This window comes from Macaca mulatta, chromosome 6, assembly GCF_049350105.2.
Source record: "Macaca mulatta isolate MMU2019108-1 chromosome 6, T2T-MMU8v2.0, whole genome shotgun sequence".
NCBI classification, from domain to species: domain Eukaryota; kingdom Metazoa; phylum Chordata; class Mammalia; order Primates; family Cercopithecidae; genus Macaca; species Macaca mulatta.
In genome coordinates, this window is record NC_133411.1 from 120,994,821 (window position 1) to 121,016,039 (window position 21,219).

At 40.2% G+C, this 21,219-nt stretch overlaps 1 protein-coding gene across 2 annotated transcripts in view; it reads right to left on the bottom strand.

Moving 5' to 3' along the window:
* The window catches only part of EPB41L4A (erythrocyte membrane protein band 4.1 like 4A), a 264,990-nt gene that overhangs the window by 45,790 nt on the left and 197,981 nt on the right, over nucleotides 1-21,219 (bottom strand). For both annotated transcript variants that reach the window (XM_078005099.1, XM_001101426.5), the window contains one exon: nucleotides 2,814-2,904. In XM_078005099.1, the coding sequence (XP_077861225.1) occupies nucleotides 2,814-2,904 (91 nt within the window). The remainder of the gene's footprint in view (nucleotides 1-2,813; nucleotides 2,905-21,219) is intronic.

Consider the following 21,219-nt stretch of genomic DNA (forward strand, 5'->3'; position numbering starts at 1 on the left):
CTGACAAAAAGACCAATGCAATAGGATAGAGAACCCAAAAATAAAGTCACACACCTACAACCATCTGATTTTCAACAAAATCAACTAGAACAAGCAATAGAAAAAGGACTCCCTAAATGGTGCTGGGATGGCTAGTATATGCAGAAGGGTGAAACTGGACCCCTTCCTTTTACCATATACAAATATCCACTCAAGATAGATTAAGAACTTAAATGTAAGACCTCAAACTATGAAAATATATATTAGAAGAAAACCTAGGAAATATCATTCTGGACGTCAGCCCTGGTGAAGAAATTTATAACTAAGTCCCCAAAACCAATTGCAACGAAATCAAAAATTGACAAGTGGGACTTTAAAGGGCTTCTGCACAACAAAAGAAACTATCAACAGAGTAAACAATCTACAGAACAGGAGAAAATATTCACAAACTGTGTATCCGACAAAGGTGTAATATCCAGAATCTATAAGGAACTTCACCAATTCAACAAGATGAAACAAACAACACATTAAAAAAGGGGCAAAGGACATGAACAGGCATTTTTCCAAAGAAGACATACATGCAGCCAACAAATACATGAAAAAATGCTCACCTTCATTAATCATTCAAAAAAAGCAAATTAAAATCACAATGAGACACCATCTCCCACCAGTCAGAATAGCTATTATCAAAAAGACAAAAAATAAAGATGTTGGCAAGATTGCGGAAAAAAGGGAACACTTATACACTGTTGGTGGAAATGTAAATTAGCTCAGCCACTGTGGAAAGCAGTTTTGAGATTTCTCAAAGAACTTAAAACAGAACCACCATTTGACCCAACAATCCCATTACTGGATATATACTCAAAGGGAAACAAATCATTCTACAAAAAAAGATATATGGCCAGGTGCGATGGCTCATACCTGTAATCCCGGCACTTTGGGATGCCAAGGCAGGTGGATCACAAGATCAAGAAATGGAGACCATCCTGGTCAACATGGTAAAACCCTGTCTCTACCAAAAATACAAAAATCAGCTGGGAGTGGTGGCACACGCCTGTAGTCCCAGCTACTCAGGAGGCTGAGGTAGGAGAATTGCTTGAACCTGGGAGGCAGAGGTTGCAGTGAGCCAAGATGGTGCCACTCCACTCCAGCCTGGAGACAAAGCGAGACTCTATCTCAAAAAAAAAAAAAAAAAAAGACACATACATTCACATGTTCTTGCAGCACTATTCACAATACCAAGGACATGGAATCAGCCTAGATGACCATGAACAGTGGACTGGATAAAGCAAATGTGGTACATATATACCATGGAATACTACACAGCCATAAAAAAGAATGAAACCACGTCTTTTGCAACAACATGGATGCAACTGGAGGCTATTATCCTAAGTGAATTAACACAGAAACAGAAAACCAGATACTGCAGGTTCTCACTTATAAGTGAGAACTGAACACTGAGTACACATGGACATAAAGATGGGAACAACAGACACTGGGGACCACCAGTGGAGGAGGAGGGCAAGGGTTGAAAACTACCTATCAGGTACTGTACTCACTACCTGAGTGATGGGATCATGCACACACCAAACCTCAGTGATACACAATTTACCCATGTGACAAACCTACCGGCACATGTACCCTTGGACCTAAAATAAAAGTTGAAAAAGTAAGTTTTTAAAAGGAGGACTGTACTCCTTCAGGACATTCTAAAAACGCTTGGGATTGGAATCTCATGGAAGATTCCTGTTCTTATGCTGAACATACCAAAAGCACACCCTGTACATACAGATGAAGGTGACTCTGTTTATCCACAGCTATGAGGGTGACGAAGGGAAATAAGGTAAACTAAAGTTATGCAATGATAAAGAACTTGTCATCCTAAAAGGAGAACTGGTAAACGTCTTAGAACTAAACAAAACATAGGCAAATCCCTAGGTAAAATATTACAACTCTGAGAATCTTCAGATGTTAAAGTTATCTTGCTGAGAAATTATGAACTGTATTCCTCGAAGTAGCCACAATACAGCTGAATGAAGACACAATTATTTACCAAAAAAAAAGATCAAGTAGATGATCTAAGAAGTCTTTGCAGGTCACATATCTCTGACTGCTGGGATTTCCCCATGATGTATGGGGGGCAACCCCTATAGAGAAAGTGAACTCATGAAAGCTGCTCATTGTTGTTTATAATGCTGTTCCGTGAACATAACTGGAGATAAGAAAAAATGACTCTGCAACAGTATCTTAACAGAAAACAAGGCTGAGCTCTCAGGGAAACAATCCATGTAATATATTAAGAAAAGGCTTTTCCACTGGGGAATGCCCCTGGGAAAACAGATGCAGAGGACCATGACAAGTCTTCATACATATGCAATCACTGACTTCTGAGGCTCTGATGCCTCTAAATGCCATAAACCCTCTTTCCAGGGCCACAGTTCAGTGCACCACTATAATGAACACAGTACATTAAACATGAATATCATCTACTTTATTTTACAAGTCCCTCTGAGTTAGTCCATTATATCATGCCATTTTAAAAATCACAAGAAATTTTCAATTTTCTGCGGAGAATGCAAACCACAGACAATCTGTGAGTTCACCTTGCTATGACAAAAAGAGCATTTTCTTCAAATAAGAGATTCAGGTCCTGATGTTTTATATTTTATTGGTATTTTAATGTATTATTTGGCCCAGAGAATATTTACTGGAACCCATGGATTAAAAGTATTCATTAATCACCAAAGTTAGAAGATTTTTAACCTTGTCTACAGAAAAAAGATCATTTTTATGACTGCATATAATTGTACATTTCTTCAGTTAACTTCACTGACCTTTTTACTGGTGAAGGTGCAATAATTTTAGTTGTTCCTTCATTTTCTCCATTTTCCATGTTTGTAGTTATCCTACTGATGCTGTTTGATCCTAGCAGAGGAGGAGAAGGAAAGATGGAAGGGAGAAAGGAAACAGTGATAAGGAAATGCAGAGAAACAGAAGACTTATTTTAAAATGCAATTTTAGGGACACTGTGGCACATTTTACTGATAAATTATAACCCCAAATAAATAACGAATCACTCAATAAATTGGAGGTACTATTTTCTAACGTGTACTAAACCTTCAACATAACAATGTCCTGGGGGTCTAGGCTATTTTTTTCAGACTTCAAAACTAAGTCTCCACATCTTTAGATGTTAAAATAACATTCACTTTAGACTATTAAAATGATATTCTGAGATATTTAGTGCCATATATTAGAATATAAAACATAATGATCAGGTTTTGATGACTACATTGTGAACAAGTTTCTCAGCATATCATGACAGTCCCCATTTGAAATCAAACCAAACAAAAAACTTCAAACCTGAAAATATCCTAACTCATAATGCAGGTGTCAAAAAACGAGTAATATGCATGTGATCTGTATCACTCACATATAAAAAAAAGACATTTTCAAATGTGTTCTTCATGCAAACATTCCTAAAAACCTGAAACTGAGTTTTTAAAAGTTGTTATTCCACAGATTTGCATACATGCTAGAGGAACCAGCAGAGGGAGCCCACAGCAGACACAATGTTGGAAGTCATGATCAAAATAAACATAACCGAAGGGTCTGGGCCCTTCTAGGAGGTCTGACTTCCACTCTCAGGGCAGAGATGGATAAGCCTGCAGGAGTGAGGTGTGTGGGCTCTGGGAACAACTCTTCTCCAGTTGCACGCACCTCACTCAAGGAGGAGGCAGTTTAAATGAGCAGGGGAAATCAGCACGCACAGATGCCCACAGGCCCTGTTCAATTGGGTCTACGTGCCATGCAGGTGTGTCTTCCTCAGAGCTACTCCTGCAGGGGTATGTAAGAGTTACAATCCTTCAATCCAATGCATAAGGGTCACTAACTACCAAGAATGTCATGAAGATGAGTTTGTAATATTAATAAACACTAATATTTATTCAGTACTTACTGTATGTCAGGTGCTGTTACAAGCGCTTCACATCTATTTACTCATGTAATCCTCAAAATAATCCTATGAAGCAGATACCAATTTTATCTCATTTTAAAAGATAACAAAAATGGGCCTTTCCCAAGGTCCCACAGCTCCTGAGTGGTGTGGCAAGCTATGAAGCTGGGCAGTCTGGCTGCAGAGACTTAGCTCTAAACCACAGACTACTTTCACCTGTGGCCCACCCACAAGCAGCTCAAGAGTCCGTCTAGATTAGGAGTCAACTGGAAGAGATGGACTCTTAAAAGGGCAAGTGGGCTGGGTGCAGTGCCTCATGCCTGTAATCCCAGAACTTTGGGAGGCTGAGGTGGGTGGATCACGAGGTCAAGAGTTCAAGACCACCCTGGCCAACATAGCAAAACCCCCATCTCTACTAAAAAATATAAACATTAGCTGGACATGGTGGCAGGTGCCTGTTATCCCAGCTACTCAGGAGGCTGAGGCAGGAGAACTGCTTGAACTGGGACCTGGGAGGCGGAGGTTGTAGTGAGCTGAGATTGTGCCACTACACTCCAGCCCTGGCTACAGAGTGAGACTCCGTCTCAAAAACAAAACAAAACAAAAAACGGCAAGTGAAAGTGATGTTCAATGAGAAGAACACCTGAGAGCGAGGCAAGAGGACAAGACAAGAGAAGCACCTGAGCACCCCTAAAGTTGGCAAGTTTCCTCCAGAGCAGTTGGGCATGTCTGGCTACCCATCAGGAAAGATAAACATTAACAAATACACTTTAGACAGAGAAAACAAAGGGTGGTTTCAGATAAGAGTTCCAAAAACTGTTACTCTAAGGCATTTGACACGGATTCCATATCTGAATTGTGTTCCTATTTTGGAATCTTGAAATGAAAAGGTGATCCTGAAGACACCTGTGGCACAAAAGGTAAGCTCACGCTGGAGCCACTACCAATAACTGAGCAACATCCAGAAGCCAGGGATAAGAAAAGAACAATGTTAGGGTAAATTCTGCCTAGTGTGAAAAATGGAACACAACCAATTAATTCCCTGGAACTACTCCACGCACCATCAAACATCGGCAGTGGCCAGTCACCATCTTAGTCACTTTTGCCATAACCATGTGACCATTAACAAAATCACAAGGGCAGATTCTCAAAATTGCAGGCAAAGATTTGGGGTGAAGCTGCTTCTCACAGGTAGAACTCCATGTAGTACATGTCTGGGGCAGTGGCAGAAGGGATGAATTCTTTTAGGTCCTACACAGTAGGTGTGCCCTACCATTAGTTTCTTTTTTTTTTTTTTTCCCCCCCCGAGACAGAGTCTTGCTTTGTCACCCATGCTGGAGTGCAGTGACATGATCTCAGCTCACTGCAACCTCTGCATCCTGGGTTCAAGCAATTCTCCTGCCTCAGCCTCCCAAGTGAGTGGGATTACAGGCACATGCCACTGAACCCACTAATTTTTTTGTATTTTTAGTAGAGATGGGGTTTCACCATCTTGGCCAGGCTGGTGTGGAACTCCTGACCTCAAGTGATCCACCCACCTTGGCCCCTCAAAGTGCTGGGATTACAGACGTAAGCCACCGTGCCCAGCCCCGGACATTAGTATTTTTAATTGTTCTTAATAAGCTTTATTTAAATGTGGTGGTATTCTTAGTAGATATTACTAATATTTAATATAAATGAAAAGGACCTTCATGTCCTAGGGCTGTTTTCCTAGGCAGGGGGAGGGGGGCACAGCAGACAGACCAATACCCAGTGTCAATAACACCAGTTGAAAAATGCTGAGTAAAGGTGAACATCCTGTTAACCAAGGCCCTGAGTAACTAGCTTAAGAATAGACCTAGGTTTGCTCTGACACTTATTCTCTTTAGACTGACTACCTTTTTCTTAGTCTAATAACCAATTACCTTAGGAAAAGTGCGGTTGCCTAATCACCTTCACCTGTTTCCCCTCCATCCAAAAATTAATAAACACAGAGAGAAAAACAGAATATTTTTAAAAAGAAAAATCGCAAACTATGTTTATATATTTGCTTAAAGAAAGCAATATTTGGATTTTCACAATGTCCGAATCATAATTTTTAAGATGAAGCATTATTTGGATGGTTTTCCAAAATAATTTCAGGAAAAAAACATCATGTGAGTGCTCTTTGTCACAAACACTCACAACCAGCATAGCCAGACTTTTTCAAAATAAATTGTTCTACTGTCAGTAATTTACTAATATGATAGTGCTATAACTCTCATATACTCACTGTAGATGAGATAAGGTATAGTCAGTAAAACGACTTAATTCATGGTTCCTTTATATTCAAAATGGTAAACTACTGTTCACTGTTAACATGTACAGTATATTTTATTTTTTACTTTTTTTAGGATAGAATCTTGCTCTGTTACCCAGGCTAGAGTGCAGTGGCATGATTTTGGCTCACTGCAACCTCTGCCTCCTGGGTTCAAATGATTCCCTTGCCTCAGCCTCAGGAGTAGGTGGGATTATAGGCATGAGCCACCACGCCCAGCTAATTTTTGTATTTTTAGTAGAGATGGGGTTTCACCATGTTGGTCAGGCTGGTCTCGAACTCCTGGTCTCAGGTTATCTGTCCGCATCACCTCAGCCTCCCAAAGTGCTGGGATTACAGGCATGAGCCACCGCGCCCAGCCAACATGTACAGTCTTTTTATATGAACTAAATATCTCTTCATCTGTATTCCCCTACTCTATAACAAATGTGAACTAGACAAGCTGGGTTTTAAAAGCCTGATTAGGAAGACTACATGGGGAAAAACCACTTAGAAGCATTAACTTACTAGGAGCACTTCTGAAGTATCTATTCATGTAATAGTCACATGCTTCCATTGGGCAATATGTTTTAGTTTTATGTCATTAAATATGTAACTTAAAAGTAGTAAATATACTTTCAGAATAATATATTTTAACCACTGTTCAAATTAGTAAGATTTTACCATACCACCATTTGAGATAGCTAATCAATTCAGTAAAGCTAGGTTATATGTTGGTAATTGAAATCTGCAGAGGTGAGAAATTTAGGTTATGCATTATTTATGTTTACTGACTTTCCATTTTGTTAACATGCACCACTAAATTTTCCTTTTCCTCCCCTCATCGTACCACCTTCCCAAATCCCTCCTACATCAGCTCAGACTACATCGGGCTACAGAGAAAAGTGACCTGACAAACCCATCCCACTAATGGGCTTACATCTTCATGGATTACCTGCCACAGAATAGTTCCATTTTGAAGAGGAATAAAAGGAAAGGCCAAATATTAATTAAAATAACCAATAACAAGAGAATTTCAGGCACTGTTCCAGAAAATACTTTGAGGTTAGATAAATCTTTTCCCCCACCACTCCTTTTTCATTTAAATATCAGACATAAGAAAAGGGTAAAACATACATATATAAACAGTTTAACAAATAATTATACAGTAAACCACCACCCACTTCAAGAATTAAAACAAAGAGGGCAACCAGGAGTGGTGGCTCACACCTGTAATCCCAGCACTTTGGGAGGCCGAGGCAGGTGGATCACGAGGTCAGGAGATGGAGACCATCCTGGCTAACACAGTGAAACCCCGTCTCTACTAAAAATACAAAAAACAATTAGCCGTGCGAGGTGGCGGGCGCCTGTAGTCCCAGCTACTCAGGAGGCTGAGGCAGGAGAATGGCGTGAACCCGGCAGGCGGAGCTTGCAGTGAGCTGAGATTGTGCCACGGCACTCCAACCTGGGCGACAGAGTGAGACTCCATCTTAAAAGACAAAAACAAAAGAAAAGAAACACAGAGGGCAATTTTCCTGCACTTCACAAATCAACCCATTTGGAGCAATTCTTTACTTTTTGGGTAAAGTTAAACAGTTGCTTTCTGCCTAAAATATCTGGAAACACAGATTATGTGTTTCATTTCATAAAATATTTATGACATGTAAAACAATTTTTTTTAATAAGGCCTCAAAATCGTAATAAAATGAGGGATACATCATTGTGCACCCACATGGCTGCCAGAACAGTGCACCACCCATGGTAGGTACTCAATGAATGTCTATTATTAGAAAGGATGTATTTGTTTCTACCATTTTTGCCACTAGAGAGGAAAATTCAGGATAATGATCTTTATTTAATAAGTACCAAAAGTAAAACAAAAACTATTAATAGATGTGGTGGTACCTGAGATGCATGTCAAAAGGACATGCAGCAATATACCTTGCAGGACTGGGCTGCTTCTTAGAGTTTTAAAAGGCAGTCTTCCATGCTGCTTCAATTCACAGCCACAGGTGATCTGTAATCAAGATCAGTTACTGACATATGGCTATTGAGGCTTCGAAGTAAATCTCCATTTTACTTCAAGTAAAAATAATATTAACTCTAGTGAGGCCACTTAAAATTAATCAAGAGTGTCCAATTTATTTTACATATTGTTCACATTAAAAAGACAAAGCTCGATTTCAAAAGGCTGCTCGTATTTTGAAGAGCACGTCAGTCAGGGGACTGCTATCATTTATTAATGAGCCAAATCTAGCTCACGCCCTGTGATATTTGTTTCTGGGCTGTTAGACACCATGGCTTAATATGCGCACACACAATTCCCTGTAGTATATACAGTACTGAAATGCCAGTGTGCAAAGCTCCAGGGTTTCATTTGTTCATTTTTAATACACTATATCCAAATACTTCCATCCTGTCTGCATCAGACCACTACCAGTCCTTTGAGTGGTTAGATTCTGTTCACACTTGAGTACCTCCATCTTTAGTGATCCTTGCCTTCAGTTCAGGAAGAGTGACTGTCAGAAACAGAATGAACTTTCCCAGGATCTATTTAGCTACTTGATTTGGGGGCAATTCTTAAAAGTCATCCCTGTGATGTCAAGATTTGGTGATGAATATACACGTATTTTCAATTACAAAAATACTTTGCATTTAAATAGGATTATGAGTCTCACAAAATTCATAACTCAATTTGACACCTGTCACATAAATCAAACCTTTGATGTTACTTAAATGTTGCCGTTCTTTTTAATGTTTAAAGTGAAGGCTGAATGTGTGAAATTAAAATGAAAAAAAAAAAACGTATTTTGGAAAGTGAGAATACCTCATTCTGATACATGGGGGAAAGAATACATGGCTAACAAGTAAAACAAGGTTGTGATATATAATTTCTTTTAAAAATTCTCAAATATAAATTTGTAAACTTTCAGGTTAAATTTTATCCTACTTAACAATCACATTTTATTTTCTTCCCTAAACATAAAAAAAAAAAACTGTATAAAATGCTTAAGAAAAATAGTAAGTAGATTATAGCTAGTCTCAACACAATAAGTTATTAGGTTTCAGTTAAGACAATCTGATTTATAAGACCTAACCCAGTTCAACTTATCAGAAGATATGATATTTATGAATTAAGAATTGGCCAATAATTGAAAATATATTTTAGCTCTATTTCTCATACTGACAGCTCAAAGTGACTTTGCCTTAATTTCACCAACTTTAGACTGGGTACTATGGAAAAAAATGGCATTATAGCAAATTAGCAAAATAAAACATTCTTTTTCTATACCACAAATAATGGTCAAATAGCTAAATATTCAAGAAAACCCTATATAATTTTCCTATCATCATGGAATTTTTTTTTTGAGGCGGAGTCTTGCTCAGCCACCCACTCACTGCAACCACTGTCTCCCGGGTTCAAGCAATTCTCCCATCTCAGCCTCCCAAGTAGCTGGGATTACAGGCACCCACCATCATGCCCAGCTAATTTTTGTATTTTAGTAGAGATGGGGTTTCACCATGTTGCCCAGGCTGATCTTGAACTCCTGACCTCAGGTGATCCACCCGCCTCAGCCTCCCAAAATGCTAGGATTACAGGCGTGAGCCACCGCATCCAGCTAGAAAATTTTGTATTTGGCAAAACAGATGCTCATTAAACTCTATAAAGCAAAAATACTTTTTAAAACACATAATTTGGAAAATAAAGATGTTTCTGCATCCAATGGCTAATTGTTTAAAGTTTAAATACCTGGTTCATCCCCAAAAGGCAGTCATATTCCTTCTTAAGAATTCCTGGGCTGAATATAGTGGCTCATTCCTGTAATTCCAGCACTTTGGGAAGACAATGCAGGAGGATCGCTTGAGGCCAGGAGTTTGAGATCAGCCTGGGCAACATAGCGAGACGTATCTCTACAAAAAAATTTTTTTTAATTAGCCAACCATGGTGGCCTGTGCCTGTCATTCCAGTTATTCAGGAGACTGAGGCAGGAGGATTATTTAGCTCGAGAGTTTGAGGTTACAATAAGCCATGATCACACCACTGCACTCCAGCCTGGTGACAGAGACCCCATTTCTTAAAACACAAAAAATGTTTCTGTCTTCTAAAGTTCCAAGAGTGATATTTAAGCAGTTGCCTCTTTACTAGAAATACATAGACTTTGTAGACACCAATTTTGCTACAGAAAGATCAAACAAGGCATTCTAAACTGCAAAGCTGGAGGGCAGATTATAAAGAATGGGTGTGGAGGAGAAAGATGCTAGGAAAACATGTCTACGCATGAAAGATCCCCTCCCGAGTTGTTCTGCTTCCAATTTCCTCTTCCCTGACCCAGTACTCTCCTGGATCCCTCTCCTTTTGTCATTACCAAAATGATAATTTGGGGCTGAGTGCACATAAAGGCACTTAGTCCTCTACTCTTCCCCCAGAGCTAGAGAGGCACACACAGGGTGTGGAGTTAGTCATAGACAGTGTGGGTCAGAATGCCAGGTTCAAATACAAGAAAGGGATTTGTCAGGCTGGGAAGGCATCTGCTTATTCCCTTACACCCCCAAAGGAGTAGGATGAGAGAGTTCTATCTGAAGACTTGTAATCTACACCAGCGTGGAAAGACTGCCAAATGTGGCAACAGAAGAGGGTGCACATTGTTCCTTCAAGCCCTCTTGGACCCAGAAACACCACCTATCTATGAATGGTCAGCTGGAATCAAGAGGTGTCGCAACTCACTTGGATATCAAGTTTTTCTTCCTGTGATACCAGTTTGAGGGAAGAGAGTTGAGTGATCACTCACATCCTTCTTAGTGGTACTCCTGGTACCCTCTCCTCCAATCCTCTATCAGGGCCACACAGCCTACTGACACACACCAAACATTCTCCAGCCATCTCTCAAGCTCCACAATTTATGCTTGCTTGGTCTAGCGCAGGTGGATAGTTCCATACCTAACCTAAAGCTGGTTCTGTCTCAGAGGAGACAGTGCTAGAACACTACTTTTGAGGTTTTTATTTGATGCAATTTTAACAGTAAATAAAATAAATGTAAATATAAACTAAGCATACTTGTATATCAAGATTGTTTTTAAAATGCTTATTTAGCTAAGGCAAAATGGGGAAGTTTTTTGTCTACTTCTGTGTTTGAGCTTATCTCAAGGACTCTGTGGTGATTTAATTTTATTTTATGCAAGCGCCCACTAGAAGAATTTTGAAAAACAATGAACCTTTGTGCTTGTTTCAAAATGATATCTAAAACTTTTCATCAAAAGTTTAAATAGTACCAAAGGATGTAATTTGAAGTATAAATATTGACATTAAAAAATAGAACTGTTTCATGACTCCCAAAATGTATCCCATGTAATAAAATGCCATACCAATTCGTTGTGTCATCCATTTTAAAAATGTATGAAACGAGTTGTTTAGCAGTTAATAAATTTCATCACATTCTTTTTTCTCTTTGTATTTGCATTTCAATTCTATTTCACCTACAAAATTTATCCCTAGTATGTTTTGTGTTTGAAAGTTGACATGGTTTGGCTGTGTCCCCACTCAAATCTCATCTTGAATTGTAATCCCCGGTGGGAAGTGACTTAATCATGGGGGTGGTTCCACCATGCTGTTGTCATGATAGTGAGTGAATTCTCACAAGATCTGATGGTTTTATAAGCATCTGGCATTTCCCCTGCTGGCACGCATTCTCTCTCCTGCCACCCTGTGAAAACGTGCCTTCTGCCATGATTCTAAGTTTCCTGAGGCCTCCCCAGCCAAGTGGAACTGTGAGTCTTTTAAACCTCTTTTTTAAATAAATTTCCCAGTCTCAGGTATTTCTTCATAGCAGTGTGAGAATGAACTAATATAAAAGTTTTCATTATCACCTTATCATACTTCTCTACAACTAAATATAGAAATAAAATGTTTACTTCCCATGACCATACATAAAGCTGTAAGTGTTAAAAATTTCTTCTGAACTAAGTTATTATAATTAGTAGCAGTATATTAGTATACCATACTAATGCTGATAGATTATTAAATATAAAAAGTAAATTTTTTATTGGAAAGCATTTTTTTTTTTGAGACAGAGTCTCACTCTGTTGCCCAGGCTGGAGTGCAGTAGAGCAATCTTGGCTCACTGCAACATCTGCCTTCTGAGTTCAAGTGATTCTCTTGTCTCAGCCTCCCAAGTAGCTGGGACTACAGATGCCCACCACCACACCCAGCTAATTTTTGTATTTTTAGTAGAGATGGGGTTTCACCATGTTGGCCAGGCTGGTCTTGAACTCCTGACCTTAAGTGATCCACCCACCTCGGCCTCCCAAAGTGCTGGGATTACAGGCGTCAGCCACTGTCCCCTGCCAGAAAGCAATTTTTAATGAGGTAAAAAGAGGTCGTTTTATTTCCCTAATGATTACATGTATCAAATCCATCTATGAATGTTACTTTTTGCTAGAATGAAACAGTTTAGAAACAAGTCTATTCCTACTTTTATTTTGATTTTTGATGTTGTGAACCCATTTTCAGAATAAACAGAGGTGTATGTAATGTATTCTGTTATAAAGATATCACCACTGTGTCAAAGAACTTCTAAGGAGTTAGCTATCTAACAGTGATATATTATCCAAAATTATTCTGAATGTTCTACCAAGTGACAAATCCACTGGGTCCTCCTTCAATTTTGTTGCAAGTCAAAATGAGAAAATGACTTAGGAAAGTATATGTCACTTGATAATTAGAGTCATTTACCTTCCCAACACCAACCCAGGAGGTTCAATGTTTATGGACAAAGCAGTCTAATAGATTCCAGATGGAGGAAAGGGCTCTTTTCTTTTGCAAAGTGGAAGAAGGTCCATGCACAAGGGCAGGCTGGAGAGAAGAACCAGTATGTATACTACCACAGGAATATGGCTTTTAGAAAAGAGAATCTTGAAATTGATTCAATGAAAACTACCTGTGCCCACGTACATCTTAGAAAGCCTGTGTGTTGCCCTCCCCACCTGACTCAGATCAGGACATGCTACCCCAAACTATAACACCTTGGCGTTTGAGAAAATAGCAGAAGCAAGAAAGCCCCTCTTATCTCCCAACCCTCAGTCATTTTCTCCTGAAACAGGTCGAAAACCTAGAAGGTCACTCTCTGACCTCCCTACTTTCTCCTCCTGATGTGATGGATATCCTGCTTTACCCAGAGGGAGGGGATATCACACAGGTAAACCAAGAAAAATCCAAACAAACAATCTTTGCTAAGCCCCCCTCCAGGTTATTACCATTAGAATACACTCTTTTGTCCTCTAGTCATACTTCTGTTTGTCCATGAAAATACACAGATCTCACATCTTTGTGTCTTCATTTCCAAAGGCTCTCATATACATAAAACTTATATTAAACAAAGTTATACACTTTTCTCTTGTTAATCTTTTGTTATAGAGACCTCATCCATGAACTTAGTGATAAGTGAGGAAAAGTTACTACTTTTTCTCCCCTACACAACCCACCCTAGAAGTTGCACACACCAGCCTGAAATCTACTGCCTTAATTCACCTGTACATTAAAACCCTCTTCTTTTGCAATAGCACCATGGACTGCTTCTAGCCATAAGCAAATTATCCTTCTGGACACTTACAACTCTGTCAGTGCTCCACTCTATACCACTTGGTATGTCCTGCCTACATTCCAGCATTGCTTCTCTAGTCTTGCAAAGCAGTTGGTTAAGTGCACAAGGTTGAAAGTCCAACAAACTTAGATTTATTTCTCAGCTCTGTCAATTTACCCATTGTAAATTGATCCTGTGATCTTGGCCAAGTTATTGAACTACTCTGGGCCACAGTTTTCTCATGTGTAAAATGGAAACACCACCACTTATATAATGCACAGCTGGATTAAATTACATAATTTATATAAAGCCTTTAGCACTGTGTTTGGAATTTAGTAAGTGCTAAATAACCGACTGCTGTGTTATTTGTATATGACTTAGCGCCTACAGATTAGGGGCCAAGCTTTATTCCATTTTCTGTGCTCTATAAAACAGGGTCTTATGCCAAGAGGTGCCCAATAAATTCTTGTTGAATAAGGAGGAAAAGAAAAAAGGTGTCATTTATGGTAACTCACTAAAGCTGTGATTTTAACTTGAATATATAATAGGCCTTTCGTTTTGCTTGCTTTTCTGATTTTCGTAGCTATGTTTGGAATGCTAAACACTCCCAAGAAGACTGAAAACGTTAACTTTTTAGAGAAAATCTAACCAGACTTGCCATATATTAATAAATCTTTTACAGATGGAAAAGAAGCCTAAGTTTCAAGTCAGAATAGAAAAGGATGCCAACAAAGGCTAACAGCCTTGAACATACACCTGACTATATGACCTACCTAATGCTCCTTGCAATTAACAGTTACCGCCTTTCCCTCTCTCTCTTGGCTAGGTAAGATGCCCCAAATAACTTAAACATTTTCTTTTAAAAATGGCTTAATGTAAAAGCAGGCTGACTCTGACTCTATTAATGAGCAGAATGTGTGGTCTTCTCAAGAATATCTGCTGAAAACAAGTTAAATCTACTGAAGAAATCACACATAGGGGAAAAAAACAGAGGGTGTATATTTTCAAATCACTCCAGACCTTTCACCTTTTTTATCTTCCATTTACTTTCCAAGCATGTACCGTAGTATCCCAAAGACCTGGGTTAGGATCCTGGCTCTGCGCTTACTGCCTGTGTAATCTCAAACAAGTACTTAATGTTTCTGAGCCTCAGTTTCCTCATAAGATCAGACTACCAACCATCTTCCTCAGGGGGAAAGGGTTATACCCAGTAATGTTATCCACTGTTTTCATGCAAGGAAATCAGCTCAAATTAGAAAGAAATTCATGGTAAATGCACAACAGGATTTCACAGACTTGAATTCACAGCTACTAAGCCTCCCTTCCCCTCTCTTCTCAAAGCTGTGTGATCCTCAGTGAGTCAACTCCATTCTTCTTTCTCTGCAAACCAGCTTTTCTGTTCAAAGCTGTAGCTGGTACCTGGACCGTAATGCAGCCCCAAAAGGCTTGGTTGTCCCCAGCTAAGTGACTCATCTTCTGGACTCCATGTCATCTTCTCTGGAGAAGGAATCTGGGCGGTTTCCTCAGAGGCCCCATTCTTACCCCAAGAGAGAAGAGAGTAGCAAGTCCACTGTTACAGAGGGCTGTTCCTCCGCCCCTTCTGGACTCCTGCTCCAGAGACCAGCACAGTGCCAGTGTTCCAAGGGCCAAGGAGGGCACCTGCTCCACAAGTGGAAGTAGTTTCTTTCTTTCTGTTTTTGAGACGGAGTCTCACTCACTCTGTCTCCCAGGCTGGAGAGCAGTGGCGCAATCTCGGTTTGCAACCGCTGCCTCCCGGGTTCAAGCGATTCTTGTGCCTCAGTTTCCCAAGTAGCTGGGACTACAGGTACACACCAACCACGCCCAGCTAGCTTTTGTATTTTTAGTAGAGACAGGATTTCGTCATGTTGGCCAGGCTGGTCTTGAACTCCTGACCTCAGGTGATCTGCCTGCCTCGGCCTCCCAAAGTGCTGGGGTTATAGGAATGAGCGACCATGCCTGGCCAGAAGTAGTTTCTTTCTTCTTTACCTCACCTATCTCTCCCTATACCTACCAAAATAACCCTGAACTCTGAAAACCCCCAAAATCTTTAACATTGATATCAATAAGTAATAAGAAATTTATGGCCGGGCCGGGCGCGGTGGCTCAAGCCTGTAATCCCAGCACTTTGGGAGGCCGAGACGGGCGGATCACAAGGTCAGAAGATCGAGACCATCCTGGCTAACATGGTGAAACCCCGTCTCTACTAAAAATACAAAAAAACTAGCCGGGCGAGGTGGCGGGCGCCTGTAGTCCCAGCTACTCGGGAGGCTGAGGCAGGAGAATGGCGTAAACCCGGGAGGCGGAGCTTGCAGTGAGCTGAGATCCGGCCACTGCACTCCAGCCTGGGCGACAGAGCGAGACTCCGTCTCAAAAAAAAAAAAAAAAAAAAAAAAAAAGAAATTTATGGCCAAACAGAGCCATAAAAAATGAATCCCAGAGTTTTCAAAGTCTGAAGAAAATACTGGTATAGAAACCATCACCTCAGAAAAATGAATTCTGATAGTAAAGCAAAGATGTGGAATCCTCAGACACAATCTACTCAGGAATATCTATCCCCAAAACAGAATCCCAAACCGCTGACAGACACACCCTCCAGCCCCAACCTGTGAAGAAGAGGTGAGGTAAGAAAACATGTAAATTTGCCCAATGTGTTAGTAAAATCAGGAATTGCAACAACAAATGACTGCCAAGGTAGAGCCAGTTCCCACTGCTGACTTCCAAAAGAACAGGCAGGTTCAAGAAAGGACTAGTCTAAGGTTGTGTTCACACACAACTCCAAGGCAGAGACAAAGCTATGCAAAACCTTTCTAAGAAAGAATGCCTTCTTTTTATTTTTACCCAGAAAGACAGCACCTTTTAACTATGAGTTAACCAAAGAGACCAAATCTCATATTCCTCTGGTCTATTTGGACTAAAAATATTTTTTAAACTGTATTAGAACCAAGATTAAAATTAGTTTTATTCAATTTGTCAATAACAGTTTCATTTGAACTTTAACTCTTTTCTTTTGAGACGGCGTCTTACTCTGTCACCCAGACTGGAGTACAGTGGTGCGATCTCAGCTCACTGCAACCTCCACCTCCCAGGTTCAAGCGATTCTTTTGCCTCAGCCTCCTGAGTAGCTGAGATTACAGGCATCTGCCACTGTGTCTGGCTAATTTTTGTATTTTTAGTAGAGACGGGGTTTCACCATGTTGGCCAGGCTGGGCTTGAACTCCTGACCTCATGATCCACCCGCCTCAGCCTCCCAAAGTGCTGGGATTACAGGTGTGAGCCACCGTGCCCAGCCTAAGATGTTTTAAAGAATTGGCTAGAAGGTTTTTCCAAAGACAAAAAGTACTGTGTATTTCCAATGACAAAACTACATTTTATAATCTGGGAAAATCTTTTTCACAACTTTGCAAGACTTTTGAAGTGGTAAAAACCATATACTTTTTTCAAACAACTTTCTAAAATTCCATTGTATCTATTTTTCATATTTAGTCCTTCTAACTCTGTGGGCAGGTAAGTCAGAGAGAATAAAAGAATTTTAGAAAGAGGAGGAATCTTTAAAGCTTACATACCCAATTCTTTCATTTTATGGATAAAGGGATGAAAGCTGAATGACAAGCTACAGGTCACAACCAAGGCAGACCAGGAATTCAGAGCTACTCAAATCAGGTACGACTTTCACACTCTTTTTTTTAAGCTCCCCTACCACCCCACTGGTCACTTCTCAATTCAATGGCTTAAATAATCAGTTAAGAGGCAACTTAAGTATCCCTCAGAGCAGAGGTTCTTAGAAAGGAGAGAGGGAGGGACCACAGACTTGGACCATAACTCAGTCCATGGTCTAATTCTGATCTGTCAACTTGGAAAAGGAGAGTCACAATTACACTTTTGCCAAAATGAAGTTAACTCCACTTTATTTCCAGAAGTCATCTCCATAACCACCGATATAACAATTCTAGCTCAGAATGTCTTGTTCTAACCCCTTTGTATGAAAATTCATACTAACTTCTTCCTTTTTCCGACCCAGAATAAACAAACAAAAACTTCACAATACCCATCAAAGGCCGGATAGACGTGAGAGCTATTACTGTGTTACTATCTTTTCCCAGTTTCTTTACCCTCTCTTTTCCCAAACATTCCTCCTTGCTAAGTGATTCTCATCCAGACACCTCCACATTCTAGAATTTGCTACACTTGCAAATCATCACTTCTTTGGGCGAAAAACACAAAGTGTCCTCTACTTCATTTAATCCAAAGACTCCTTATACCATGAGTCTTCCTCATGAAATGGAGCACCCTCTGGCTTGAGGACCTACATGCAATCTTCTGTACTTTCATCCTGGACTCATGCCCCTCTCCGTGAAGACTCTGGTTTTGTCTGCTACAACACAGGAGAAATTCCTAACATTTGAGTTTTGTACAATTGACCTTATATTGTTCTGTTACTTTCTCTGTAAATCATAATGATCTAGGCTAAGAACTGTCTCAACTCTGAGCTTATTGAGAATGTCTCTATTGGAAACATGGATGAGCATTTGTGAACTTCATGCATTCATGACAGTTATCTGCAGGGCTTTTGAAAAGTGCTTGGTAAAAATTCAAACGAAAATAAATCTCTCTCTCACTGCCAATCCCCATTCTCTCAGAAACCCTTCCCAAAGGCCACTACTGTTACTAGTTTCTAATGTATCCTGCCTGCAAGTATTATCTGTATGTATCCTTTCCCACCCCATTTGTCTTTGTATATAATGGTAACACATTAAATACTACCGGGCCCCTCTGCTTCTCTGCCCCCATCATTTATATACTATATCCTGGAGATCATTTCCTATCTGCACATACAAATGTATCACATTCTTTTTTAGTCCTTCCTCTCTATATTGTGGACTATAACTGACCTGTGTTTGTATCTCAGCTTTGTGACTCTGTACAAGTCTCGGCCTCTGCTTTCTCACCTAAACATTGAGAACTACAGCATCTTCTAGAAGAGTAAGATAGTATCTGCAGGGTATCTGCAGTGTCTACACAGTGCCAGGCACACGGTGATGCTCATTGATTAGTCCTGGCGTTTCTCTCCTTTGGTGGGCTCCTCATGGGACCTGGCCTTTCACAGTAGATACTGTGGGACTATGGAATCAGATCGACACAAGCTCCAATCCTGCTCTCAGGTTTCTTGTAACAGAGACATGGTATTTCATGTGGAGCAGAGGCTGGGGAACACACATTACTTTATTAGGCCAGTTTCCTTCTAATGGATATTTAGGTAGTTTCCAGTCTCTGTGATGACAAACAACACAGGAGTAGTTCTGCTGATATTATAGAAGTGACGTATTTGATCTAGTATCTTCCTGGACCAACTCAGAGATTGGGGACTTGCTTTTGAATTTCCTGATCCAGAGCCACAGCTTCTGTGTGCTCCTCATTCAACAATTTTGCTTCCCCTCTGGGAGCCCTTTCAGCTTTGCCTTTTCTTTGTCTTCTCTGTTCCTATTGTCTGTTTAACATGAAAAATGCATTCGAGTAGGCCTGGCAGCTAATTACTTCAAATAGGGGAAACCACCTTACACAGAAGATGGAACGATTAACCGCATGAACTTGAAAATTATTGCGCAGTGTCATCACTGTTAATGAACACACTGTAAGAAGCAGGCATTCTTTCCAATTCATAGTTACAGAAAATCCCAAGAGGGCTGGAAAGCAGTGAAGATTTGAGGTGGGAAGGAGAAGAGGGTAGAGATGTGGTGTAAAAAAAAAAAAAAAAAAATCAGAGAAGAAAAATGACTTGAACAAATACTAGATGATTTCATTCATATGAAGTACCTTAAGTAGTCAAAATCATAGAAACGAAGTAGAAAGACGATTACCAAGAGCTGGGGGGAGCAGGAAGGGGTAATCGGTGTTTAGGGAGTATAGTTTCAGAGGCATAAGATGAAAACACTCTAGAGATTGGTTGTACAACAATGTGAATATATTTAATACTATTGAACTTACTCTTAAAATGCTTAAGATGGTAAATTTAATGTTATGGTTTCATCACAGTGAAAAAAAAGGCTTGGACTAAATGCTACTCTGAAGAGTAGGAACATAGTAAGAAAAGACACCTCCTAACTCTGTGATCCTGATACTGCTCCCAACAGCTGCTCTGGGGTGCTAAAATCTGTAGGCAGGCACGACAGAAGAAAGCTTCATGTAGTAAGCTCTGACTGGCCCAGTTCTTCACACTTGATTTATACTGAATCTTCTAGATTTAAGTGAGAGTGTCCAATTTCCTTTCCAAGCCCCTCTCACTGTACTTGAATGGCCTCTCCTTACCCCTCACTCTCAAAAGCCCACAGCACCTCAACATAATGACATCATCCTTTATATATGAAGTTGATGCCATTACAGCAAATGTACCTCAAACATTGACAGATGGATTCACAGTGGTCCCCACTGTGAATAGAAAGACATCCTTTTGGTTTAGGAGAAGGAAACTAAAGTATACCAAGTCCCTGCAAGTTCTGACAAGATACTCAGCCCATTTCAGACACATCCCCAAGACAGCAACCCATCTGACAGATGAAGAAAGCAAGCCTCAGGCTGGCTAAGTGACTTTATAATATTATATGTCTAGTACATGGATTACTGAAGCTGAACCAGCATGTACCAGGATCCAGCTTACTGGATCACACTGATACATCCGTCTCTATTCAGATAACTCACCTTTCCTCTGCCTTCAAAACATCGATTTGACTGCCACAAGCCACACTGAGGTTCTGCTGACTTGCATCTGACACGATGCGCCAATCAGAGGAAGCATTTGATAAAAAATTATTGTTTTGACATTGCTATTTCTTCGCAGCCCAGAGCTATACTTCATCAAATGAAACTGTACTTCATTGTATCAAAGCATTTCTCTGTCTCCGCTGCTTTGACTGCACCCACCTTGGGTCAACAATAGATGGTGGTCAGCTACCCTCAGGCGAATCATTCACTATGGGGGGGTCCAGAGCTGTGTGGCACCATCATCCCCTGGAGTTGGCCCACTGACCTACTAACTACAACGTGCTCATGTCTGGAGTCATGAAGTATTTGAATCAAACATAGTGGTGATTGCTTAGGATGCTGCAGAAACACAGTGTGAGCCCCAGGGCAGATGGAGTCATCCGTCACATGGTGGATCAACCACTTACACCAGCTCTGTCAAGGAGAGTTTCCAGGCAGGCAGCCCTCAAGCCCAAATCTGTCCATCGGAAATGTTTAATTTAGCACACAGAGCCTTTTTTAAATGAAATTAATTGCCAGTATTTCAAATTCTAGGAAGTTCACATAAATACCCAGATTTTGTACTTCTCTTGAAACACTGGAAGATACGTCAACACTAGGTCCACTCTGCTGCACAGAAACAACTGGCTTGCTCCAAGCAGTAAGTAGCTGTCCTC